The 22,730-nt window shown below is 42.8% G+C and overlaps 1 protein-coding gene across 1 annotated transcript in view; it reads right to left on the bottom strand.

The window, feature by feature from the left end:
• Positions 1 to 22,730, bottom strand: part of FAM186A (family with sequence similarity 186 member A) — a 49,389-nt gene that overhangs the window by 10,485 nt on the left and 16,174 nt on the right. The window contains exons 2-7 of the mRNA XM_053661434.1: positions 17,924 to 18,140; positions 16,082 to 16,252; positions 4,500 to 7,098; positions 1,796 to 3,632; positions 658 to 736; positions 79 to 429 (exon numbers count right to left, since the gene is read on the bottom strand). Of these exons, the coding sequence (XP_053517409.1) occupies positions 79 to 429; positions 658 to 736; positions 1,796 to 3,632; positions 4,500 to 7,098; positions 16,082 to 16,252; positions 17,924 to 18,140 (5,254 nt within the window). The remainder of the gene's footprint in view (positions 1 to 78; positions 430 to 657; positions 737 to 1,795; positions 3,633 to 4,499; positions 7,099 to 16,081; positions 16,253 to 17,923; positions 18,141 to 22,730) is intronic.

A 22,730-nucleotide genomic window follows, 5' to 3' on the forward strand; every position in this document is an offset into this window, starting at 1 on the left:
GGGGAGTCAGAGAGTCCTTAGTTCTGTGGAACTGCCTAGAGCTAAGAAGGGAATCCAGTGTAAGGGGCTGTTCTGGAGTTGGAGGGGCCCCTGATATTGGGAGCTTCCCAGGGGTGGGAGTGACCTCTGGTGGTAGGATCTGCACAGAGGTGGACTGACCCTTACAGACCAGTGCCTGTCCAGAGGAGGGGAAAGTATGTGGCGACAGGCGCTTCCTGGGGTCAGAAGGAATCCCCTTTCCTAGGGATTTCTCAGGGACCAAAGGGACTTGGGTAAGAGGAGACTTTGATATCTGCAAAGGAGTAGAAGAGACCTCAAATATAGACGGCTTCCCAGCAATAGATGATGGTGCCAGGGACTGCCTAGGTTTTGATGGAGTGGGGTGCCCAGAGGAGAGAGAAGTCTTTGATTTTTGAAATGGTTTAAGAGTGGAAGGAGCCATCATGGGGAATTGCTTAGGAATGTGGGGAGCACTTGGTTTGATGGATTTATCAGTAACAGAAAAGGTCCCCACCTCCAAGGTATGTCCTGAAGAAGGACCAGTCCAATGTTGTGAATGCTGCTCATTAGTGGGAGGAGCTCTTGATTTTAGGTCCTGCTTAGACATATGAGTAATACCCACAGGCTGGGCCTGTCCTGGGGTGTAGGGGGCTCCCCAAAGTTGGACTTGCTTAGGGGTAAGGGAATATCTTAAAACATGGGCTTTATCTGAGGTGAGAGGGGCCCCCAAAGACCTCTTCTGTTCAGGGCTAAGAGTGACAGCTGACACACAGACATCTTGGGGCATAACAGGAACTCCCAATGCCTGGGCCTGATTCAGAGTGAAAGGAGTGCCGAATGACTGAGCCTGTTCATGGGAGGGAGTGACCCCCAGTGCTTGGTTCTGCTTATGAGAGAGAGTGTTGGATAATTCCTGAACCATTTCTGGAGTAATAGAGACCCCTGATATCCAGGCCTGTTCTGCGGTAAGAGAGGTCTCTAATGCCTGAGCCTGGTCAGGGGTAGGTGGCACCCCCAATGCTTGTTCCTGCTCGTGTGTGAGGGTGATACCCACTTCCTGGGCTTGTTCATGGGTATGTGTGATACCCCAAATCTGTGCTTTCTCAGGAGTAAGAGTGTACAGCAGTGCCTGTGCCTCTTCTGGAAGAAGGTCCTGCAGTGCTTCTATCTGCTGTGGTGTGATACTGATTCTCAATGCCTCATCCAGTGCGTGAGTGGGAGGGACACCAAATATCTGGGCCTGTTGAGTAGTTATAGGGATCTGCATTGCCTGGCTCTGTTCCACATTGGCAGATTCCTTTAGTGTCTGGCCCTGGTTAGGGGTGATAGGGGCCCTTGATGTCCAGCCTTGTTGGAGAATGAGAGGAACCCTCAATTCTTGGGCTCGTTCATGTGTGCGTGCGAATCCCAAACCCTGGGACTTTTCAGGTGTGAGGGTAACCTCCAATGCCTTGAATTGCTCAGGGGTAAGAGTGATGCTCTGGGCCTGCTGTGGGGTGAGAGGAATTCCCTGTGCCTGGGTCTGTTGAGGGGTCAGAGTGATGCCCAGTGCCCGGGCCTGATCAGGAGTGACAGTGACCCCAAGTGCCTGGGCCTCTTCAGGGGTGACAGTGACCCCAAGTTTCTGGGCCTGCTGAGGGGTGAGAGTGATTCCAAGTGCCTGGGCCTGGTCAGGGGTGAGAGTAACCCCAAGTGCCTGGGCCTGGTCAGGGGTGAGAGTAACCCCAAGTTCCTGGGCCTGTTCAGGGGTGACAGCGACCCCAAGTGCCTGGGCCTGTTCAGGAGTGACAGTGACCCCAAGTGCTTGGGCCTGCTGAGGGGTGAGAGTGACTCTTAGTGCCTGGGCCTGGTCAGGGGTGACAGTGACCCCAAGTGCCTGGGCCTGCTGAGGGGTGACAGTGACCCCAAGTGCCTGGGCCTGGTCAGGGGTGACAGCAACCCCAAATGCCTGGGCCTGTTCAGGAGTGACAGTGACCCCAAGTGCTTGGGCCTGCTGAGGGGTAAGAGTGACCCCAAATGCCTGGGCCTGTTCAGGAGTGACAGTGACCCCAAGTGCTTGGGCCTGCTGAGGGGTAAGAGTGACCCCAAGTCCCTGGGCCTGGTCAGGGGTGACAGTGATTCCAAGTGCCTGGGCCTGCTGAGGGGTGAGAGTGACTCTTAGTGCCTGGGCCTGGTCAGGGGTGACAGTGACCCCAAGTGCCTGGGCCTGCTGAGGGGTGAGAGTGACCCCAAGTCCCTGGGCCTGTTCAGGGGTGACAGTGACCCCAAGTGCCTGGGCCTGGTCAGGGGTGAGAGTGACCCCAAGTGCCTGGGTCTGCTGAGGGGTAAGAGTGACCCCAAGTGCCTGGGCCTGTTCAGGGGTGACAGCAACCCCAAGTGCCTGGGCCTGCTGAGGGGTGAGAGTGACCCCAAGTGCCTGGGCCTGTTCAGGGGTGACAGCAACCCCAAGTGCCTGGGCCTGCTGAGGGGTGAGAGTGACCCCAAGTGCCTGGGCCTGCTGAGGGGTGAGAGTGACCCCAAGTCCCTGGGCCTGCTGAGAGGTGACAGTAACCCCAAGTGCCTGGGCCTGCTGAGGGGTAAGAGTGACCCCAAGTGCCTGGGCCTGGTCAGGGGTGACAGTGACCCCAAGTGCCTGGGCCTGCTGAGGGGTGAGAGTGACCCCAAGTGCCTGGGCCTGCTGAGGGGTGAGAGTGACCCCAAGTCCCTGGGCCTGCTGAGAGGTGACAGTAACCCCAAGTGCCTGGGCCTGCTGAGGAGTAAGAGTGACCCCAAGTGCCTGGGCCTGGTCAGGGGTGACAGTGACCCCAAGTGCCTGGGCCTGCTGAGGGGTGACAGTGACCCCAAGTGCCTGGGCCTGTTCAGGGGTGACAGCGACCCCAAGTGCCTGGGCCTGCTGAGGGGTAAGAGTGACCCCAAGTGCCTGGGCCTGCTGAGGGGTGAGAGTGACCCCAAGTGCCTGGGCCTGCTGAGGGGTAAGAGTGACCCCAAGTGCCTGGGCCTGCTGAGGGGTGAGAGTGACCCCTAGTGCCTGGGCCTGGTCAGGGGTGACAGTGACCCCAAGTTCCTTGGCCTGCTGAGGGGTGAGAGTGACTCTTAGTGCCTGGCCCTGTTCAGGAGTGACAGTGACTCCAAGTTCCTGGGCCTGCTGAGGGGTAAGAGTGACCCCAAGTGCCTGGGCCTGGTCAGGGGTGACAGTGACCCCAAGTTCCTTGGCCTGCTGAGGGGTGACAGTGACTCTTAGTGCCTGGGCCTGTTCAGGAGTGACAGTGACTCCAAGTTCCTGGGCCTGCTGAGGGGTAAGAGTGACCCCAAGTGCCTGGGCCTGCTGAGGGGTGAGAGTGACCCCAAGTGCCTGGGCCTGCTGAGGGGTAAGAGTGACCCCAAGTGCCTGGGCCTGCTGAGGGGTGAGAGTGACCCCTAGTGCCTGGGCCTGGTCAGGGGTGACAGTGACCCCAAGTTCCTTGGCCTGCTGAGGGGTGAGAGTGACTCTTAGTGCCTGGCCCTGTTCAGGGGTGACAGCGACCCCAAGTGCCTGGGCCTGCTGAGGGGTAAGAGTGACCCCAAGTGCCTGGGCCTGGTCAGGGGTGACAGTGACCCCAAGTTCCTTGGCCTGCTGAGGGGTGAGAGTGACTCTTAGTGCCTGGGCCTGTTCAGGAGTGACAGTGACTCCAAGTTCCTGGGCCTGCTGAGGGGTAAGAGTGACCCCAAGTGCCTGGGCCTGGTCAGGGGTGACAGTGACCCCAAGTTCCTTGGCCTGCTGAGGGGTGAGAGTGACTCTTAGTGCCTGGGCCTGTTCAGGAGTGACAGTGACCCCAAGTTCCTGGGCCTGCTGAGGGGTGAGAGTGACCCCAAGTGCCTGGGCCTGGTCAGGGGTGACAGTAACCCCAAGTGCCTGGGCCTGTTTAGGAGTGGCAGTGGCCCCAAGTTCCTGGGCCTGCTGAGGGATGACAGTGACCCCAAGTGCCTGGGCCTGTTCAGGCATGAAGGTGACCTCAAGTCCCTGGGCCTGCGGACGGGTGAGACTGAGCCTCTGGGCCTGGACCTGCTTGGGAGTGAAAGTGATTTCCTGTGTCTGGGCGCACTGAGGGGCAAGAATGACCTCATGTGCTTGGCCCTGTTCTTGGGTAATAGGTACCCCCCAAATCTGTGCCTGTTCTGCCGTTAGTGGGATGTGCTTTGCCTGGGCTTGTTCCAGTGTGAGAGATGTCTTTAGTGACTGGTTTTGCTCAGGGGTCATAGGGGTCCTCAATGCCTGGTCTTGTTGCTGCATAAGAAAGGCCTCTGGTACTTGTGGCTTCTGAAGTTTGAAAGGGATTTTCAATTTGGGGATTTGTTCAAAAGTGAGAGGAGTCCTCAATGCCTGTGTCTGCTCAGGTGGATAAGTTACTCCCAAACCCTGAGACATCTTCAGAGTAGGAGTACTCCCCAGTGCCTGAATCTTCTGAGAGGGGCGAGTGATTCCCAGTGCTGAGGCCTCCTCATGAATGACGGCAATGGACTTTGTGGGAGACTTTCCAGGAATAGAAAAGGGCTCAGGTGAGGAAGACTGTGTGGAGGTAGGAGGAATGATTGGCATGGAGTGCTCTTCATCAGCAAGAGTCTCTAGTGTCTTAAGATTCACATGGGGCTCTTTTCTTTTGTGTAACTGATGTGCCTCTTTCCACATGTTCTTCCACCTGGGAGCCAATGTCACTGAAGTGTGGCCTAATATCTTTCCAAGTTCTTCAGTGTTTTCCTCCTTAATCTTCATCCGCTCCTTTGCTTTTTTCTGCCACTTACTTTCATGTTCCTCTACCTTTCTAATTGACTTCTGCTTTTCTTCTTCCTCCTCCCAACTACTTTCCTGCTTCAGATGTTTGACTTCTTTCTGAACCTGCCCTATCCGCTGTATCTTCTTCTCCAAGGGTATTCCTTGCCCTTTGATTTTTTGCCTCCATACTTCCAGCTGCTGCTTTTGCTTCTGCTCCTCTTTCTGTTCTTCCATTTGCTTTCGCTTCTCATCTTGCTCAATCTGCTTTTGCATCCTCTGTCTTTGCTGTTCCTTCCACACTTCCTCCTGCTCCTGCTCCTGCTCTTGCTTTCTCTCCTTCATCTGGAGCTGTGCCTTTTCCATATCCAAATTCTTCCTTATCATCTCATAGCTTGTCTTCCAGAGATTCCTTTCTTCTGGCAACTGGTGTTTAAGATCAATATCCAAACTTTTTCCTTGAACCTCTTGCAGAAACTCCTCCTGTCTTTGTTTTTCCTTCTCCTCAGGCTCTGTCCCTGCTACTGAGGCTACAGGAGCACCTCTTTCACTTTCTATTTCTGTCAAGATTGTTTGTATCACACTGTGAGTGACTGGGTCCATGCTCACAGATGACAATAAGGAGCTGATTTCAGGCATTGCACTAATTGGCTTCTGAGAATGCAATCCTGGCGTAAATAAGACTGTCTTTTTTCGCTTCATAGGTTTCTTTCCAACTTGTCCTGCATTTTTTATGTCTTTATATTTTCTCAAGATTTTTGTCACAGTTTCAGCCACATTTTGAAAATATTCCTCCATTTTTGCCTTTATAATTCCTAATTTTTCCACTTCTGCATTTTTTAGCATTTTTTCTTCTGGCACAGTCTTTTTATCCAAAGGCTTTCCTGTGTTATCAATTTTCTCTTTTAAGAAAGCCATTATGGCTTTATGAAATTCTTCTAGATTACTCTGTTCAATTTTGCCATCTGAACTTTCTGGAACTTTAGTAGATCCTGAAGTCTCTTTAGTTACGCTAAATTGTGATTTAACAAGTTCATGAGACTTGAGCTTCTTGGCGAAAAGTGACATGTCCTTCTCTGCAGTGTTTCCTTCTTCGCTTGTGGTAGTTCCTGGAGAGATTTGATGTTTTTTTCCTTTTCTTTTTACTTTCTCAAAGGGATGATCAAGTTGGATAGCACTGTATGGCTGTGCTTGGCTACTCATATCACTTTTGCTTACTTTGTCCATTGACCCAGTGTCAGGCTTCTCTTGAATCTCTGAAGAAATCCGGTTTTTCTCAAGTATATGTTCAAGTTTCATATTCCTGAGTCGGTCCCATACATTAGGTGTACTTTTGCCACCTTGGCTCTTTGTGTCAGTAGAAGGGAAATCAGCAGGAACATGTCGAATTTTTGATTCAGTGGATGACTTTGATTTGGCTTCAGAAAGGAATTTTATTTCTTTACTCTTCTTTCCCAGTGCTGGTAGCTCAAAGTGGTGATCAACTTTGGTCTCTGAGACTATCTGTTTACCTTTATCATCACTCAGATTAGATCCAGAGGTCTCCTGCACATATGGGCTTTTTGAGCTTGCTCTTTTCTTTGGTTGATACTGAACAGTCCCACCTTTCTTATCGACATCACCTTTCTTCAGTGATATCTTGTCTTTAGTGATATCTTCAGTAGGTGTTTTCTCTGCTTTCTCAGGTAGAAGGGATTGCTGTTCAATTAAATCTGGAGTCCTTTCATCTTGGGCTGTATATAAAACACCTGAGTCCCACTTGATCCCTGAGGCTTTGGTACCCTTGCTTTGGGCCTCATCCATACTATATTCAAATTCTTTGGCTAAAATACTATCTATACTGTCTTCTTTATCAGCCTTGCTACTGACCATGGATGATGGTGGAGAAAGCTCAGATGATACTTTCAAGGGTGATGTGAGTGATCCTGTTGATACTTTGGACTGAATAAGGCGTTCACATTTTTCTTCTGCATCTTGAAGTTTCTGCTGAAGCATTTCATTTTCTTCACTGAGATCTTGTATTATCTTTAGGGAGATCTCTTTTTCTCCTCCACTTATCTCACTTATATACATATTGGCATTTTGGAAGTTAATTTTTAATTCATCCTTTAGTGAACTCAATGCTATAGAAAGGTTTTTTATGGTTGATGATATATATTTAATAGCATTGTTTTCCAATTTATTGAACATTGCAGTTTTTACGAGTTCCTGTAGCATACCTTGGATTTCTGAAACCTTTGTATTTGTTGCAAAGTCATCACTAATCATCTGATCTGGTCTTAAGGCATGGGCTGTTGCAGGTCGCTTTATAACTCTTTCTTTCCAAGATTTCCATAGAGTACCTCTGGTCACTAGAAGAAAAAAAACCCATAAAACACAAAATGATAAGATTGCATTTCTTCTTCTGTGTTGTGTTCTATCTATGTTTAAGCCTAAAGAAGTTAGCATAAATTAACAGATACCTAAAGGAATTAAGTTTACTTTGTAAATTAACAGATAGCTAAAGGAAGCAAATTATTATTATTCGATGATAATTATTAATCAAATACAGCATATCAATAGAGAGAGAAATTAGAAAAACCAAGTGGAATAAATGGAGCTGAATAGTATAATAACTAAAGTAAAAAATTTGCCATAAGTGTTCAACAGTAGATTTGAACTAACAGAAGAAAATAACCAGCAAACTTGTTATTAGATTGGTAGAAATTATCTAATTGAAGAACAGGGAGAAGAAAGAATAAAGAAAAATGAACAAAGCTTCAGACACTTGTGGAACACCATTAAGCATACCAATAATAATAAGAAGGCCCAGAAAAAGAGAGACAGACATTTAAAGTAATTGAAGAAATAATGGCTAAATCATCCCAAATTTGATAAGAAAACAAAAAACAAAAACAAAACATTAATTTACACATTCAAAAAATTCAGCAAATTCTAACTGTTACAAATACAAAATAATCCATATGTCAACAAATTATTGTCATACCATTGAAAGCCAAAGAGAGGATCGTTAAAGAAAAAAAAAGTGACATCACAATTGAAAGAGACTCATCAGGTACAGGGGGAATCACAGCTCACTCTTTATCAGAAACAATAGAGGTCAGAAGGCAGTGGGGTGATATATTCAAAGTGTTGAAAGAATTATACTTTGAAGATATACAAGAATTCTATATCCAGCAAATCTATTAAAAAAGTAAAGGTAAGACATCCATTCCCTGAAATAACCTTCTTCTCAAAGTTGCATGTGTTAATAACTTTTTAAAATATATTTTATTGATTATGCCATTACAGCTGTCATGCTTCATACCCCTTCATACCCCTTCACCTTGCACATCCTTTTCCCCCACATTCCCCGCCTTTAGTTCATGTCCCTGGGTCACAAATTCTTTAGTTTCTACATTTCCCATACTGTTCTTGTCCTCCCCCTATTTTCTACCTACCATCTATGCTACTTATTTTCTGTACCTTTCCCCCCACCACCACCACTCCCCTGTTGCTAACCCTCCATGTGATTTCCATTTCTATAGTTCTGCTCCTGATCTAGCTGTCCTCTTAGTTTGCTTTTGTTTCAGGTGCGCTTGTTTGCTGTCCTTTCACTGTTCATATTTTGTATCTTCTTTTTCTTAGATAAGTCCCTTTAACATTTCATATAATAAGGGCTTGGTGATGATGAACTCCTTGAATTTGATCTTATCTGAGAAGCACTTTATCTGCCCTTCCATTCTAAATGAAAGCTTTGCTGGATAGAGCAATCTTGGTTGTAGGTCTTTGGATTTCATGACTTGGAATACTTCTTTCCAGCCCCTTCTTGCCTGTAAGGTCTCTTTTGAGAAATCGGCCAACAGTCTTATGGGAACTCCTTTGTAGGTGACTGTTCCCTTATCTCTTGCTGCTTCTAGAATTCTCTTCTTCATTTTAACCTTGGCTAATGCAATTATGATGTGCCTTGGTGTGTTCCTTCTTGGGTCCACCTTCTTTGGGACTCTCTGAGCTTCCTGGATTTCCTGGAAGTCTATTTCCTTTGCCAGATTGGGGAAGTTCTCCTTTATTATTTATTCAAATAAGTTTTCCACTTGTTGTTCTTCCTTTTTTTCTAATAACTCTTATAACCATCTTTATTATATGTGTTTTAAAACACTTCTCTAAATGCACTATGGAATGTCTATAATATCCATTCCCTGAAATAATACTCTTTTCAAAGTAGCATGTATCTACAACTCATAAAAAAGATAAAAAATGAGATATATAGAGGGCAAGTAAGCATATGAAAAGATGCTCAATATCATATTATTAGGGAATTGCAAATTACAATGAGATACTGTTGTATACCTATTAAAATAGCTGCAACCCAAAACTGATAATACCAGATGTTGACAAGGACAGGGAGCAAAAGGAACTGTTTCTTATTACCAGTGGGAAATAAAAAATGGTACAGCTACTTGGGAAGACAGTTTGGAAGTTTTTTTACAAAGTTACTTAACATAGTAATGTAGTCTTATAGGATGCAGCAATCATTTGCCTAGGTATTTACCCAATTAATTTGAAAACTTATGTCAATACACACAAAAAACTTACATGAACATGTTTATAACAACTTTATTCTTAAACATGAAACTCTAGAAGCAACCAAGATGTCCTTCAATAGGTGGTTAAACAAACTGTGGTACATCTATACAGTGGAACATTATTCAGCAATAAAAAGAAATATGTCATTAAGCCACAGAAACATATGGAGGAACCTTAAATGTGTATTGCTAAGTAATAGAAACCGGTATGAAAAAGCTCCATACTACATAATTCCAATTATATGATATTTTTGAAAAACATTAAAGAACAGTGGTTACCAAGGGCTTGGAGAGAGAAGGGAAAGATGAATAGGTCAAAACAGGTTTTTAGGATGGAGGAACCATTCTGTATACTGTAATGATGGGTGCGTGACCACATACATTTATCAAACCCCATAGAACTCTACAGCACAAACAGTGAAACAATGTATCTAAACTTTAAAAAATAACTGTTCGGGAGGTTAGGGAATCCCAGGAAATAGTATAGACTATGATAAGAGAATCTAATTGTATTAGAAATGTGTAATACAACCTTACTGAAAGGGATGGAGGGAAAGGTGGTGTCCTAAACAACTGGAAATGAATGGAGCCTGTATGTCTGAAGGCAAAAAGAACTGTGCATAGGTACTATACTCTAGTTGATAAGTTGTTTCCCTTGGGGGTATGGGTTAATAATCTGGTACTGCTATACCTATATACTGGAATTCAACAATTAAGTAAATGGATGGCCTATGGTAGGAGCAGGTTTCTCATTGTTAGGGGACTTACAGGTAAGCAAGGGTAGGGAGCTACAACGATCTAGATGATAATAGATTAAAGTTAGAGACATCAGAAAGAACTCATGTTTAGCTTAATGCAGTTATAGGAGACTATATAGGTAAATATTCACAGATTAGTGTATGAGGTCTGTCTGCAAAAGTACAACTGTTGTTAATATAATGAGTTGCATGCCATCAATGTAACCTGGCTGCCAAGGAGAGTGGACTGGAATGTACATACGTGAACAATGACGACCTCACTGTACTAGTCAGTGGGGGTGGTAGATGCTGTTGAGTGAGCATGTGTATCCTGTAGTGGTCACGTTCAAAATGACTGAGCAAGTAGAGCTACAAATCTGCATCAAATTTTGCATTAAAATTGAACATTCCTCCACTGAAACTATTCGGATAATTCAAGAAGGCCACAGCTGTGGGCAATTGGTGATTGGCAGCTTTATCATGACAGTGTGCCCACTCATGCATCACATCTCATGCAGAGCTTTTTGGCAAAACATGGAATCACCCAGGTGACTCAGGCTCCCTACAGCCCATATTTGGTGCCCTGTGACTTCTGGCTTTTCCCAAAACTAAAATCACCTTTGAAAAGGAAGAGATTTCAGACCATCAGTGAGATTCAGGAAAATACAGATGGTGATGATGATCGGGAGAACTGTGTGAGGTCCTAAAGACCTATTTTGAAGAGGACTTAGGTGTCACTGTCCTGTGTATAATTTTTTATATCTTGTATCTTCTTCAATAAATGTCTGCATTTTTCATATTACATGGCTGTATACCTTTAAACAGACCTCGTATATTCATGGCTTTGTACACACACATTTTTGTTTTTGTTTTTGTCTTGCTGTCAGATGAGAGGGCTAAACCAAATGACACCCCAGTATCAATGAGCACATCAAGCAGCCAAAGCTTGGTTTTTAGTAATACTATCCTCTAATAAAAGGAAACAGAACTTTTAGAAAAATAGAAAATTCTAAGGTTGAGATAGGAAGTATTCAAGATGAACCTGAATTATCTTGTAGTGACAGAAAAATACTAAAAGAAGATAAAAAAAACAAATTATATTCATGGGAGTATGTCAAAGGGGCGTGGGAACCAACTGAAAGCTGTCCTGATAGCCAAAGCTGGAATAACTTGAACAAGAAATGAAGTAGTATTGAATTATACCCCAAAATATAAATATCTGTGAGGTCATTTTGATAGAAGTTGAAATTTTTAAAAAAATAATAAATAGGTACAAGAGACAAATTCTTGTGCATAAGAACTTCAAATAATAAATGTAAATATCGCACCCTAAAGGAGTGGGCTGCATACATAAACTTCCTTTTAAAGAGTATAGTATGGAAAATGAGAAAAAAGAGTAAGTTTACGGTGGAGAAACCTGAAAAGCACTACTTTAGCCAGGTGATCAATGTCAACATTAGGTCACAAATCGCTTGATAATATGTACTCTTGAAATAATATGGTGACAATGGTACTTTACCTCTGTGATTTTTCTCCTCCAAACCCATACCACAGGATAAACATGAAAATAATCACACAAATTCCAATAAAGGTGCATCTAACAATATACCTAACCAGTACTCCTCAAAACTGTCAGGCCCTGGCTGGACAGTTTTGAGGAGTTAAATGTGGCCGAGTTGGTTGGAGCATCATCCAGTAAAACAAGAGGTCATGGGTTCAATTCCTGGTCAGAGCACATGCTTAAGTTGCAGATTCAGTCCCCATTAGGGGACCAAAGACAACTGATTGATTTTTTTCTGTCTTGCACTGAGTTTCTCCCTCCCTCTCTCTCCCCCCACCCCACCTCTCTGAAATCAATAAGCATGTCCTCAAGTGAGGATTTGAAAAAAAAAATTGTCAGGGACATAAAACACAAAGAAAAATCTGAAACACTGTCACATCCAAGAAAGCCAAAAAAGACATAATAGCTAAATGTAGTCAGGTACCTTATGTACCTGAAACAGGATCCTGAAACAGGAAAAGGACATTAGGTAAAAATAAGGAATTATAAATAAATTATGGACTTTAGTGAATAATGTGCAATATTGATTTATTAATTATAACATGTGTATCATATCAATCTATTAATAACAGTAAAAACTATGGGGAGGTTTGTAGAACTCTGTGTTATTTTCTCAATTTTTTTCTAAATCTAAAACTGCCTTGGCCCTGGATGAGTAGCTGAGTTAGTCTGAGCATCATCCCAATACACCAAGGTTGCAAGTTTGAACTTCCTGATACATATATCAGTTCATCAGGAAGCTATCACAATGATAAACATATATGTACCTAACAACAGAGGCTTAAAATACAGGAAGCAAAAACTGACAGAATTAGAGATACAAACAACTCAACAATAGTAGTTGGAGAGTTCAATATCCCACTCAATAACATAGAATGATTAGGCCAAAAACCAATAAGGATGTTTATAGAAGACTAGAAGAATAGTATAAACCAACTGTAGAATATTCCACCCAACAATAGCAGAGTATATATTTTCAAACACACAAGAAACACTTTTTAAATCCTCACCCAAGGACATGCTTATTGATTTTAGAGAAAAGAGAAGGAAAGGAGAGAGAGGGAGAGAAACATCAATTGCTTACCTCTTGCGTGAATCCTGACTGGGGACAGAACCTACAGCCCAGGCATGTACCCTGACCAGGAACTGAATCCACATCCTCTCCATTTATGGGATGATACTCCCTCTAACTGAGCCACATTGACCAGGGCAAGAATTTTTTTTAAAAAATAGACTACATGCTAGGCTATAAAACAAGTTCTAATAAATTTAAAAGGATTGAATAGTACAAAGTATGTTCCCCAGTTGCAATGAGATAGGTAGATGATAGATAGATAGATAGATAGATAGATAGATAGATAGATAGATAGTCTACTGATTCTGTTCTCTGGTTGAACCCTGACTGATATAACTTAATACAACACTAAAACAATGACAGAACTTAAAATTTTTTGAGAGAGAGAGCAAAATATCAGTTTGTTATTCCACCCATCTATGTATTCATTGGTTGATTCTTATCTGTCCCCGGAGCAGGGATTGAACCTGCAACTTTGGCATGTCAGGATGACACTCTAACCAACTGAGCTACTTGGCCAAGACTATGATAAAACTTTTATAAAAGAAAAATGATAAATTGATTGGGCTTTATAAAACTTAAACACTTTGGGGCTTAAAAGTCACCATTAAGAAAATGAAAACACAAAAGAAAAAAGCCCTGGCTAGACTGGCTCAGTGGACTGAGTGCCAGCCTGTGAACTGAAAGGTTACTGGTTCAATTCCCAGTCAGGACACATGCCTGGGTTGCTGGCCAGATCCCCAGCAACCCAGGCATGTGTCCTGGGGGCGTGCAAGAGGCAACTGATCGATGTATCTCTTAAACATCAATGTTCCTCTTCCTCTCTTGTTTCCTCCCTTCCCCTCTCTCTAAAAATAAATAAATAAAATCTTATTAAAAATTAAAAGAAAAGGAAAAGACAAGCCACAGTTTGGGATAAAATATTTGCAAATCACTTTATCTAGAATAGATAAAGAACTCTTAAAATTCAGTAACAAAAGTGAGTAAATATTTGAATAAATACTTCATCAGAGAAGATATGGGAAAGGCTAATCAGCATATGAAAGGGTGCTTAACATCATTAGTCATTAGAAAAATGCAAATTAAAACCACAGTGAGATGCCATTTTACATCTATTAAAAATGCTATCATAAAAAAGATACTAACAAGTGTTGTTGAGGATGTTGAAAAACTGGAACCCAAATACATCACTGATGGGAATGTAAAAGGGTGCTGTCAGTTGGGAAATCAGTTAACAATTTGTTAAAAAAATTAAACATAGGTTTACCAGCAATAGGTAAATGGCCTAGCAATTTTACTCCTAGGTATCTACTCAAATGAAAACCTATGTCCAAACAAAAATTTATACATGTTGTTCATAGCAGCATTATTCATAAGAGCTAAAAATTGGAAACAATACAAATGTCCATGAAATGGTAAGTGGGTAAACAAAGTGGTATATGCAAATACCAGTATTCAGTTGGAAGAGAGAAATGACCAATACATCCTACAACATGGCTGAACCTCAAAAGTATTATGCAAAATAAAAGAAACCAGACCTAAAAGACCACATATAATTCCATTTTATGAAGTGTCCAGAAAAGGCAAAATTACCTGAGACATAAAACAGATTAGTAGCAACTGGCGAAGCAGGGTTGTGCAGGAAAGATCGACTGGACTGACCCAGGCGCTCAGGCAGCAGTTGGCAGATCCCAGGCATGAGGGTGCAAGGCAGCAGGCTGACCATTGTCACACATTCGAGTGCGGATAAACCAGTGAAGGAGCAATCATTGAGACAGACCACACAGGCCCCAGTAGTGGAAAGCAGCAGAGGGGACTGCTATTGCTCCTCTTTGACACCGCCCCCACATACAACATCACAACCCAGTGACCTGGGTGGCCCCGCCCTGGCGAACACCTAAGGCTCCACTCCTCATACCTAATAGGCACGAACAGAGCAAAACATTATGGCTCAAGAAGAACTCAAAGCCCCAGAGCCCATAACTCTAAGCAACCAAGAAATAGCCAAACTTTCAGATGCACAGTTCAAAACACTGGTGATCAGGATGCTCACAGAACTTGTTGATTTTGGTCACAAATTAGAGGAACAAATGAAGGCTAAACTAATTGAAATGAAGGGTAATGCACAGGAAACCAATAGTGATGGAAAGGAAACTGGGACTCAAATCAATGGAATGGACCAGAAGGAAGAAAAAAATGACCAAACAGAAAAGAATAAAGAAACAAGAATTTTAAAAAGTGAGGAGAGGCTTAGGAACCTCCAGGACATCTTTAAACGTTCCAACATCCAAATTATAGGGGTACCAGAAGGGGAAGAAGAAGAGCAACAAGTGGAAAACTTCTTTGAACAAATAATAAAGGAGAACTTCCCCAATCTGGCAAAGGAAATAGACTTCCGGGAAATCTAGGAAGCTCAGAGAGTCCCAAAGAGGTGGGACCCAAGAAGGAACACACCAAGGCACATCATCATTACATTAGCCAAGATTAAAATGAAGAAGAGAATTCTAAAAGCAGCAAGAGATAAGGGGACAGTCACCTATAAAGGACTTCCCATCAGACTGTTGGCCAATTTCTCAAAAGAGACCTTACAGGCAAGAAGGGACTGGAAAGAAGTATTCCAAGTCATGAAATCCAAAGACCTACAACCAAGATTGCTCTATCCAGCAAAGCTTTCATTTAGAATGGAAGGGCAGATAAAGTGCTTCTCAGATAAGATCAAATTCAAGGAGTTCATCATCACCAAGCCCTTATGATATGAAATGTTAAAGGGACTTATCTAAGAAAAAGAAGATAGAAAAGATGAACAGTGAAAGGACAGCAAACTCATAGTTATTAAGAACCACACCTAAAACAAAAGCAAACTAAGAGGACAGCTAGATCAGGAGCAGAACCATAGAAATGAAGATCTCAGGGAGGTTTAGCAACAGAGGAGGTGGGGGGGAGAAGGTACAGAAAATAAGTAGCATAGATGGTAGGTAGAAAATAGATAGGGGGGAGGGCAAGAATAGTATGGGAAGTATAGAATCTAAAGAACTTGAGACACGTTGTCATAAACTAAAGGGGGGGAATGGTGGGGGAGGGGTATGCAGGGTGGAGGGGAATGAAGGGGGGAATGTGACAACTGTAATGGCATAATCAATAAAATAAAATTTAAAAAAACAGATTAGTGATTGTCTGGAGTCGGGGGTGGGAATGACTATTAACTGTAAATGGGCTTGAGGGATCTTTCTGGGATGAAGAAAATGTTCTAAAATTGGATCTAAATTTTAATCGGGACTATAAGTCCTGAGTTGTACACTTCAAGTGTGTAAGTTTTATGGTATATAAATTATAGCTCAATAAAAGCTGCCTTTTAGAAAAGTAAAATCTATTTCCAATGTCTTGAAGCAGCCTTACTTATTTTTTTCTTTTGTTGATTCTTTTCTTCAAGCAAAAGGGCAGTAGTTCGACTCAGTATCTTGACATTGCTCTCAATAGCTTTGAACGTTTCTGGTAAAAGCTCCATTTGTGCTATCCAGTAATGGTGTTCATCAATGTCAGATTCGGTCATCTCAGACAAAATGGCATCTTGAAGAGAGTAAGAAAATTACTTTTGTGCAGAAAAATAAATAATCGTAACTCTATGGGCATATAATATTGGCTAACTAGTCAATGTTGTAGTATTGGGGAATATAAGTATCTCACACTTATTGCTATTCTGAGACTTTTCTCTGTGAGGAAATGAAAAAGGAACAGACTTAGAATAGAAGGTTAAACAGTAAGTCTTGGACATTAAAATACGAATCAATTTAAAAGATGTGTCTATTTGGTTTAGTTCCATGCCTCCAGGGAAGTAGGTATCTAAAATGAGAACATGTGTGTCAATGTTGGGGATCTAAACCCCATTAAACTCCTTTGGTAAGTAATCTACTATTTTATAACCCCTGTTACTTGAGATTTCTTGCAATCAAATGAAATTATTTTTTCCATTCTTAGTTTATTCACTTTTTCATTCAACCAACATCTTCTCTATCATGTACTGTTCTAGATTTTGAGGATAAAACATTAAATAAAACAAATTTCTTGACTTCATACTACTTACATTCAACCAAAAGACAGACAAAAAATAAAAATAAAAATATTAATTATATAGTATGTCAGGCCCTGGCTGATATGGCTTAGTGGATTGAGCACTGGCCTGCATACTAAAAGGTCACCAGTTCAGTTTCTAGTAAGGCACATTCCTGGGTTGCGGGCCAGGTCCAGGGTTGGGGGCATGTGAGAGGCAAACGATTGATGTATCTCTCATACATCCATGTTGTTCTCCCTCTCTCCCTCCCTTTCTGTCTCTCTAAAAAATAAACAAAGAAAATCTTAAAAAATAAATAAATAGGTAAAAATATAGTATGTCAGTTGATAAGGAATGGTATACAGACAAAAATAAAGAAGAGTGAAGAGTAATGGACAAGGCATAGGGAATGGGATGGTCAGAGAACACCTTATTTTATTTTCCATTTTCAAAGGTGTTTAATAGCAGCATTATTTTCTATTAAAGAAAAACAAAGTTCAAATGCTCAACAATAACTATATTCAACACTTGATATACATATGAATATAGATAAAGGCTGCTAAGTAGATACTGGATTTAAATAAAGGTACTATAAGTATAATTTATTATAACTTATAAGTAAGAAAAAAGTAATTGTCTGAAAGAGATAGTAGAAATTTATTTTCCAATACTCTTTAATTTGGATCCCTCCCCTCCCCCACCCCACTGCCTGCCAACTGAACTGGCTTCCCATCATTAACCAAACTGATGACTCTCTGCCAGGCAGATTTTGTCTGTCTCCTTTCACTAGGTTCTGTTCTCTAGCTTTTTCATTAACTTTGTGGTTTTCCTTCAAAGGACACACCACCAGCCACTGGTTCAGAGGAAAGAGAATACCTCATTTTAAAGTAAGATATAAGCAGAGAATGAACCATGTGGCTACTGGTGGAAAATGTGCGAGGCAAGGTAATAGTAAACATAAAGGCAAAGGGCGGGAGCATGCTGACATGCCTGAAGCGAAACAAGGAGGCCAGAATAGTTGGCAGTAAGTGAGCAAGTCCTATATTCTTATTGTTCTATTATTATGAAACAGAGGACAGCTGTTCTCTGAATAACTCCTTAGTCATTTCTTTTCTAGCCTTCTTCTAATCCTTCAGAATTTACTTACTGATTCTGTTCTCTAGCTTTTTCATTAACTTTTGTAAACTTACTCCATTCTTTCAGCCAGGCCAGGATGTGGACAAGTGTCTTTTCTTTAATTTCAGCAGAATTAGCATAAGCAGCTATTTTCCCCAGGAAATTTACTCTCTGTTTCTTATGTTCTGTAAGGGAGATTTTCCTTCTGTGGTACACATTCTCATCAATATTGTAGGGTCTTATCTTGTGCCACACAGTTTGCATTATATCAGCCAGCTGCATATTAATGTCCTATAAGAATAAGAAAGGGGAATATATTAATAAATTCTTAGTTTGACACTAAGCTTTGGTCACCTCTCTTGCCAGAATGTGACAGTGATTATTAAACAATGCAATCAAAGTCCTGCTAATTCTGCCTTTACTGTGGGACACAGATTTTCCCTCTTAAAATTTTTTTTCTGCCCTCATCATCCTAGCATTACTATGATAGAATGAAAAACATAAACACTTGGGGTGATCCAAGATGGCTGCAGAGTAGATGGAAGCTACACATAACTCCGGTACCAAACTGGATTTACTGCTGAACTATAGAGCAATCAACCTGTATGACCAGCTGAAGGACAGCTGAACAGGAGTATTGTAACCAAGAATTTATAGAAGCTACACAGACTGGTAAGAAGGGCGGAGATGCAAGAAGGTTGGCCCCTGCACCCAGGTGTGGTGGTTGAGAAGCCAGAGGGATATCTTGGCTTCAGAAAACCCAAGGAGCATGGGGTCTTAATCCCATGCCAGGACCCTCAAACCAGAGAACCAGGGCAGGGAAGAGGATTCTGCATAGCATCTGGCAGCAGAAAATGGCGGGGACCTGGAAAGAGGATCTGCTAGATCCTGCTAGATCCCAGGTGCTCTCCTAAAGGGCCAACACACAAGCACTCACTCTTGGGTACTCACCTGGGGCTCTGGTAGAGGGAAGGTCCCTCAGGACATACAGAAGCCACAAAGAAAATCTGGGTGGCAGGCTCCTGAGAGAGATCTGAAGGGTCAGCTTCTGAGGTCCTGGTCCTGTGTCAGCATCCCACACCACCCTCAGGCACCATCTCCCAGGACTGGGCACTCCTCTATTTTTTTTTTAAGTAAATGTATTTTTTCAGTTTGTTTGTTTGTTTATAGAGAGACAGTAAGGGAGGAAGAAAGAGGAGGAGAGAAAACATGAGAGAGAAACATTGATTGATTGCTTCTCATATGCGCCCTGACTAGGGAGATTGAACCTGCAACCTAGATGTGCCCTGACTCAAAATCAAACCAGTGATGTTTTGCTTTGTGGGATGATGCCCAATCAACTGAGCCACATGGGTCAAGGCAGTACCCCTATTCTTGTAGCACCAGCTTGGAGGGTGCACTAAACCAGTCCTCCAAATACTGGCTATACCACCTTGCCATGCCTGAATCCAGCAGAAAGGACTGTTGGCTGCACCCAAAATAGACCTGGGATGCACTCTTTTTTTGGAGAAACTATAGGCAAACTCTTAGATAGTCATTGAACTGTATGTCTTTGGAACAGGGATAATATTCCCCCCTCTTGCGAATTTGGCAGGCACCACCCCCAGTGGAAGACTCCCTTGTCAAGGTCTCTGGTGGTGATGCTGCAGAGCTAATTGGAGGTATGCAGCTTGCTCCCCTCCAGTGGTCTGCACCACCCCCAAAGGAGGGCTGGCTTGATCTGCATTCCCAAATTTCCCTGGTCCAGTCCTGCTAAGCTCAGTTCCACAGGGTGAATGGGGCACAGCTCAGAGCTGGGACCTATGGTGTGAACCCTTTGGAGCCTTCTGTTGGGGTCTCTGGCAGTGCAACTATGGAGCTAGGGCCAGGCATGCAGGTGGCTTTCCTCCCACAGGCCAGCACCCCCCCACACCAGAAGACTGCCTTAACCTGTTTTTATAAGGCCAGCCAGCCCCATGCTGTTGGGCTCAGTTCCTTGGGAGAAAGGTGGCTCCACTCAGCTGGGACATTTGGAGTGCACCTCTCTCAGAGTCTCCAGTCTGGGGCCCAACCAGGCATCACTACAGAGCTAAGGGGAGGAGTGCAGCTTTCCCCGTCCCGTGGCCCAGGTGGTGGCACCCAAAATGGAAGGCTTTCTTAATCTCTTTGCCCAATTCCCAATGGCCCCATTCTGCCAAGCTCTCTCCTGTAGCCAGGACAGGTGGCAACACCCTACCTAAACCTGTGGTGTGCTCCTCCTGGGGGAGCTAGAGTTGGAGACTCTAGCAGAGACTGAATGTATGGCTTGGAGTAGGGATCACATTCTCCCTATTGAGTGCCTGACCATGCTGCCTCCAAGTAGTGGACCCACTAGCCCCATCCGACTATCCCAGTTACCCTGCCTTATCAAGCTTGAGCCATGTGGAAGGATCAATGGGGCATGGCCAGCTTGGACCCACCCTACAGCCTTTCTTCATAAGACTCTGGAGGAAGTTGCCCTGGATGGTGTAGCTCAGTGGATTGAGCGCCGGCCTGCAAACCAGATAATTGCGGTTCTATTCCCAGTCAGGGCACATGCCTGGGTTGCAGGCCAGTTCCCTGCAGGCCAGTTCCCAGCAGGGGACGCACAAAAGGCAACCATACATTGATGTTTCTCTCCCTCTCTCCTTCCCTTCCCCTCTAAAGATAAATAAATAAAATATTAAAAAAAAAAGAGGAAAGTGCACTCAGCCCACACAAAGGGTGCACCTTGATTATCCAGCTTGGGTGATAGGGGAGACTGTGCCACTGGACCCTACAGGACACCTAATACAAGATACAGAAACAGCAGCTCTACCTAATGCATAGAAACAAACACAGGGGGGCTGCCAAACAAAGAGACAAAGAAACATGGCTCAAATTAAAGAAACTTAGAAAAAAGAACTAAACAAAATGGAGATAAGCAATCTGTCAGATGCAGAGTTCAAAACACTGGTTATAAGGATGTTCAAGGAACTTAGTGAAGATCTCAACAGTATAAAAAAGATTCAGTCAGAAATGAGGTATACACTGAAGTATACACTAATTGAAATATAGAACAATTTACGGGGAATCAACAATAGAGTGGATGAAGCCAAGAATCAAATCAATGATTTGGAACATAAGAAAGAAAAAAACCCACTAATCAGAAAAAGAAGAATAAAAAAATATAAGGATAGTGTAAGGAACCTCTGGGACAACTTCAAGTGTTCCAACATTTGCATCATAGAGGTGCCAAAGGAGAAGAGAAAGAGCAAGAAGTTATAAATCTATTTGAAAAAATAATGAAAGAACAATTCGAATGGGCCTATACACCCCAATGTTCATAGCAGCACAATTTACAATAGCTGTGTGCTAGAAGAAACCTAAGTGCCCATCAGTAAACGAGAGGATCAGAAAACTACGGTGCATTTACAAAATGAAATACTACACAGCTGAAAGAAAGAAGAAGCTTCTACCCTTCATTACAGCATGGCTAGAACTGGAGAGCATTGTGCTAAGTGAAATCAGCCAGGCAGTGAAAGACAAATACCATCTGATTTCACCTGTAAGTGGAACCTACTCAATGAAACTAACAAGAGCAAGCTAAATATAAGCAGAGAAATTGAAATAAAGAAGAAACGGTAACCAGAGCGGGGGGGGGGGATAAGGGTGGAAAGAATGGGCAGGTTGTCAAGGAACATGTATAAAGGACCCATGGACAAAGCCAAAGGGGGATAAGATTGAGGATGGGAAGGGGCGCTGGGTAGGGCAGGGAAAAGTGGTGGTAGAAAAAAAATGAAAGAAAAAAATAATGAAAGAAAACTTCCCTAATTTAGTGAAGGAAATAGACATGCAAGTACAGGAAGCACAGAGAGTCCCAAACAGGATGGATGCAAAGAGGCCCACTGCAGGACATATCATAATCAAAATGCCAAAGGTTAAAGATAAAGAGAAAATCTTAAAAGCAGTAAGAGAAAAGAAGTTAGCTACGTAGTACAGGGGAGTTCCTGTAAGACTGTCTTCTGATATCTCAAAAGGAACTTTACAGGCTAGAAAGGATTGGTAAGAAATATTTGAAGTCATGAAAAGTGGAAACCTACAGCCGAGATTGCTCTACCCATTTATCTACCCTTTGATTCTATCATTTGGAATTGAGGGGCAAATAAAGAGCTTCCCAGACAAGAAAAAAACTAAAGGAGTTCATCATCACCAAACAATTATTAATGAGATGTTGAAGGGACTTATTTAAGAAAAGAAAGATCAAAACTATGAACAATAAAATGGCAATAAATACATATTTATCAACAACTGAATCTAAAAAACTGCCTAAGCAAACAAGAAGAACAGAGACAGAATGATGGCTATAGAGAGCATGGTGATGATTGCCAGATTGCCAGATGGGGGAATGGGTAAAGAGGTGAGGGGATTAAGAATTACAAATAGGTAGTTACAGAGTAGTTATGGGAATGTAAAGTACAGTATAGGAAATGGAGTAGCCAAAGAAATTACAGGCATGACCCATGCCTGTGATTTGAACAAAGGACATGGGCAAAGGTGAGGGGATTGCCTGAGGAAGTGGGTGGTGCCTAGTGGAAAGCAGCAAAAGGGAAAAAATTGGGACAATTTGTAATAGCATAATAAAATATTTTTTTAAAAAAGACATAGAGGAACATGTGGGTAAAGAAAAAATAGCATTGAATAAATACCTATCAATAATAACCTTAAATGGGTTAAATGTTCTAATCCAAAGACACAGAGTAGCTGAACGGAGATAAAAACATGACATGTATATATGCTGTCTGCAAGAGAAGCATGTCAGAACAAAAGATACACACAAACTGAAAGTGAAGGGATGGAGCCTTGCTGGTTGTGGCTCATTGGTTCGAGTGTCATCTTGTAACT

Source organism: Artibeus jamaicensis, unplaced genomic scaffold (assembly GCF_021234435.1).
Source record: "Artibeus jamaicensis isolate MK-2021 breed Jamaican fruit bat unplaced genomic scaffold, CSHL_Jam_final contig_233, whole genome shotgun sequence".
In the NCBI taxonomy this organism is placed as follows: domain Eukaryota; kingdom Metazoa; phylum Chordata; class Mammalia; order Chiroptera; family Phyllostomidae; genus Artibeus; species Artibeus jamaicensis.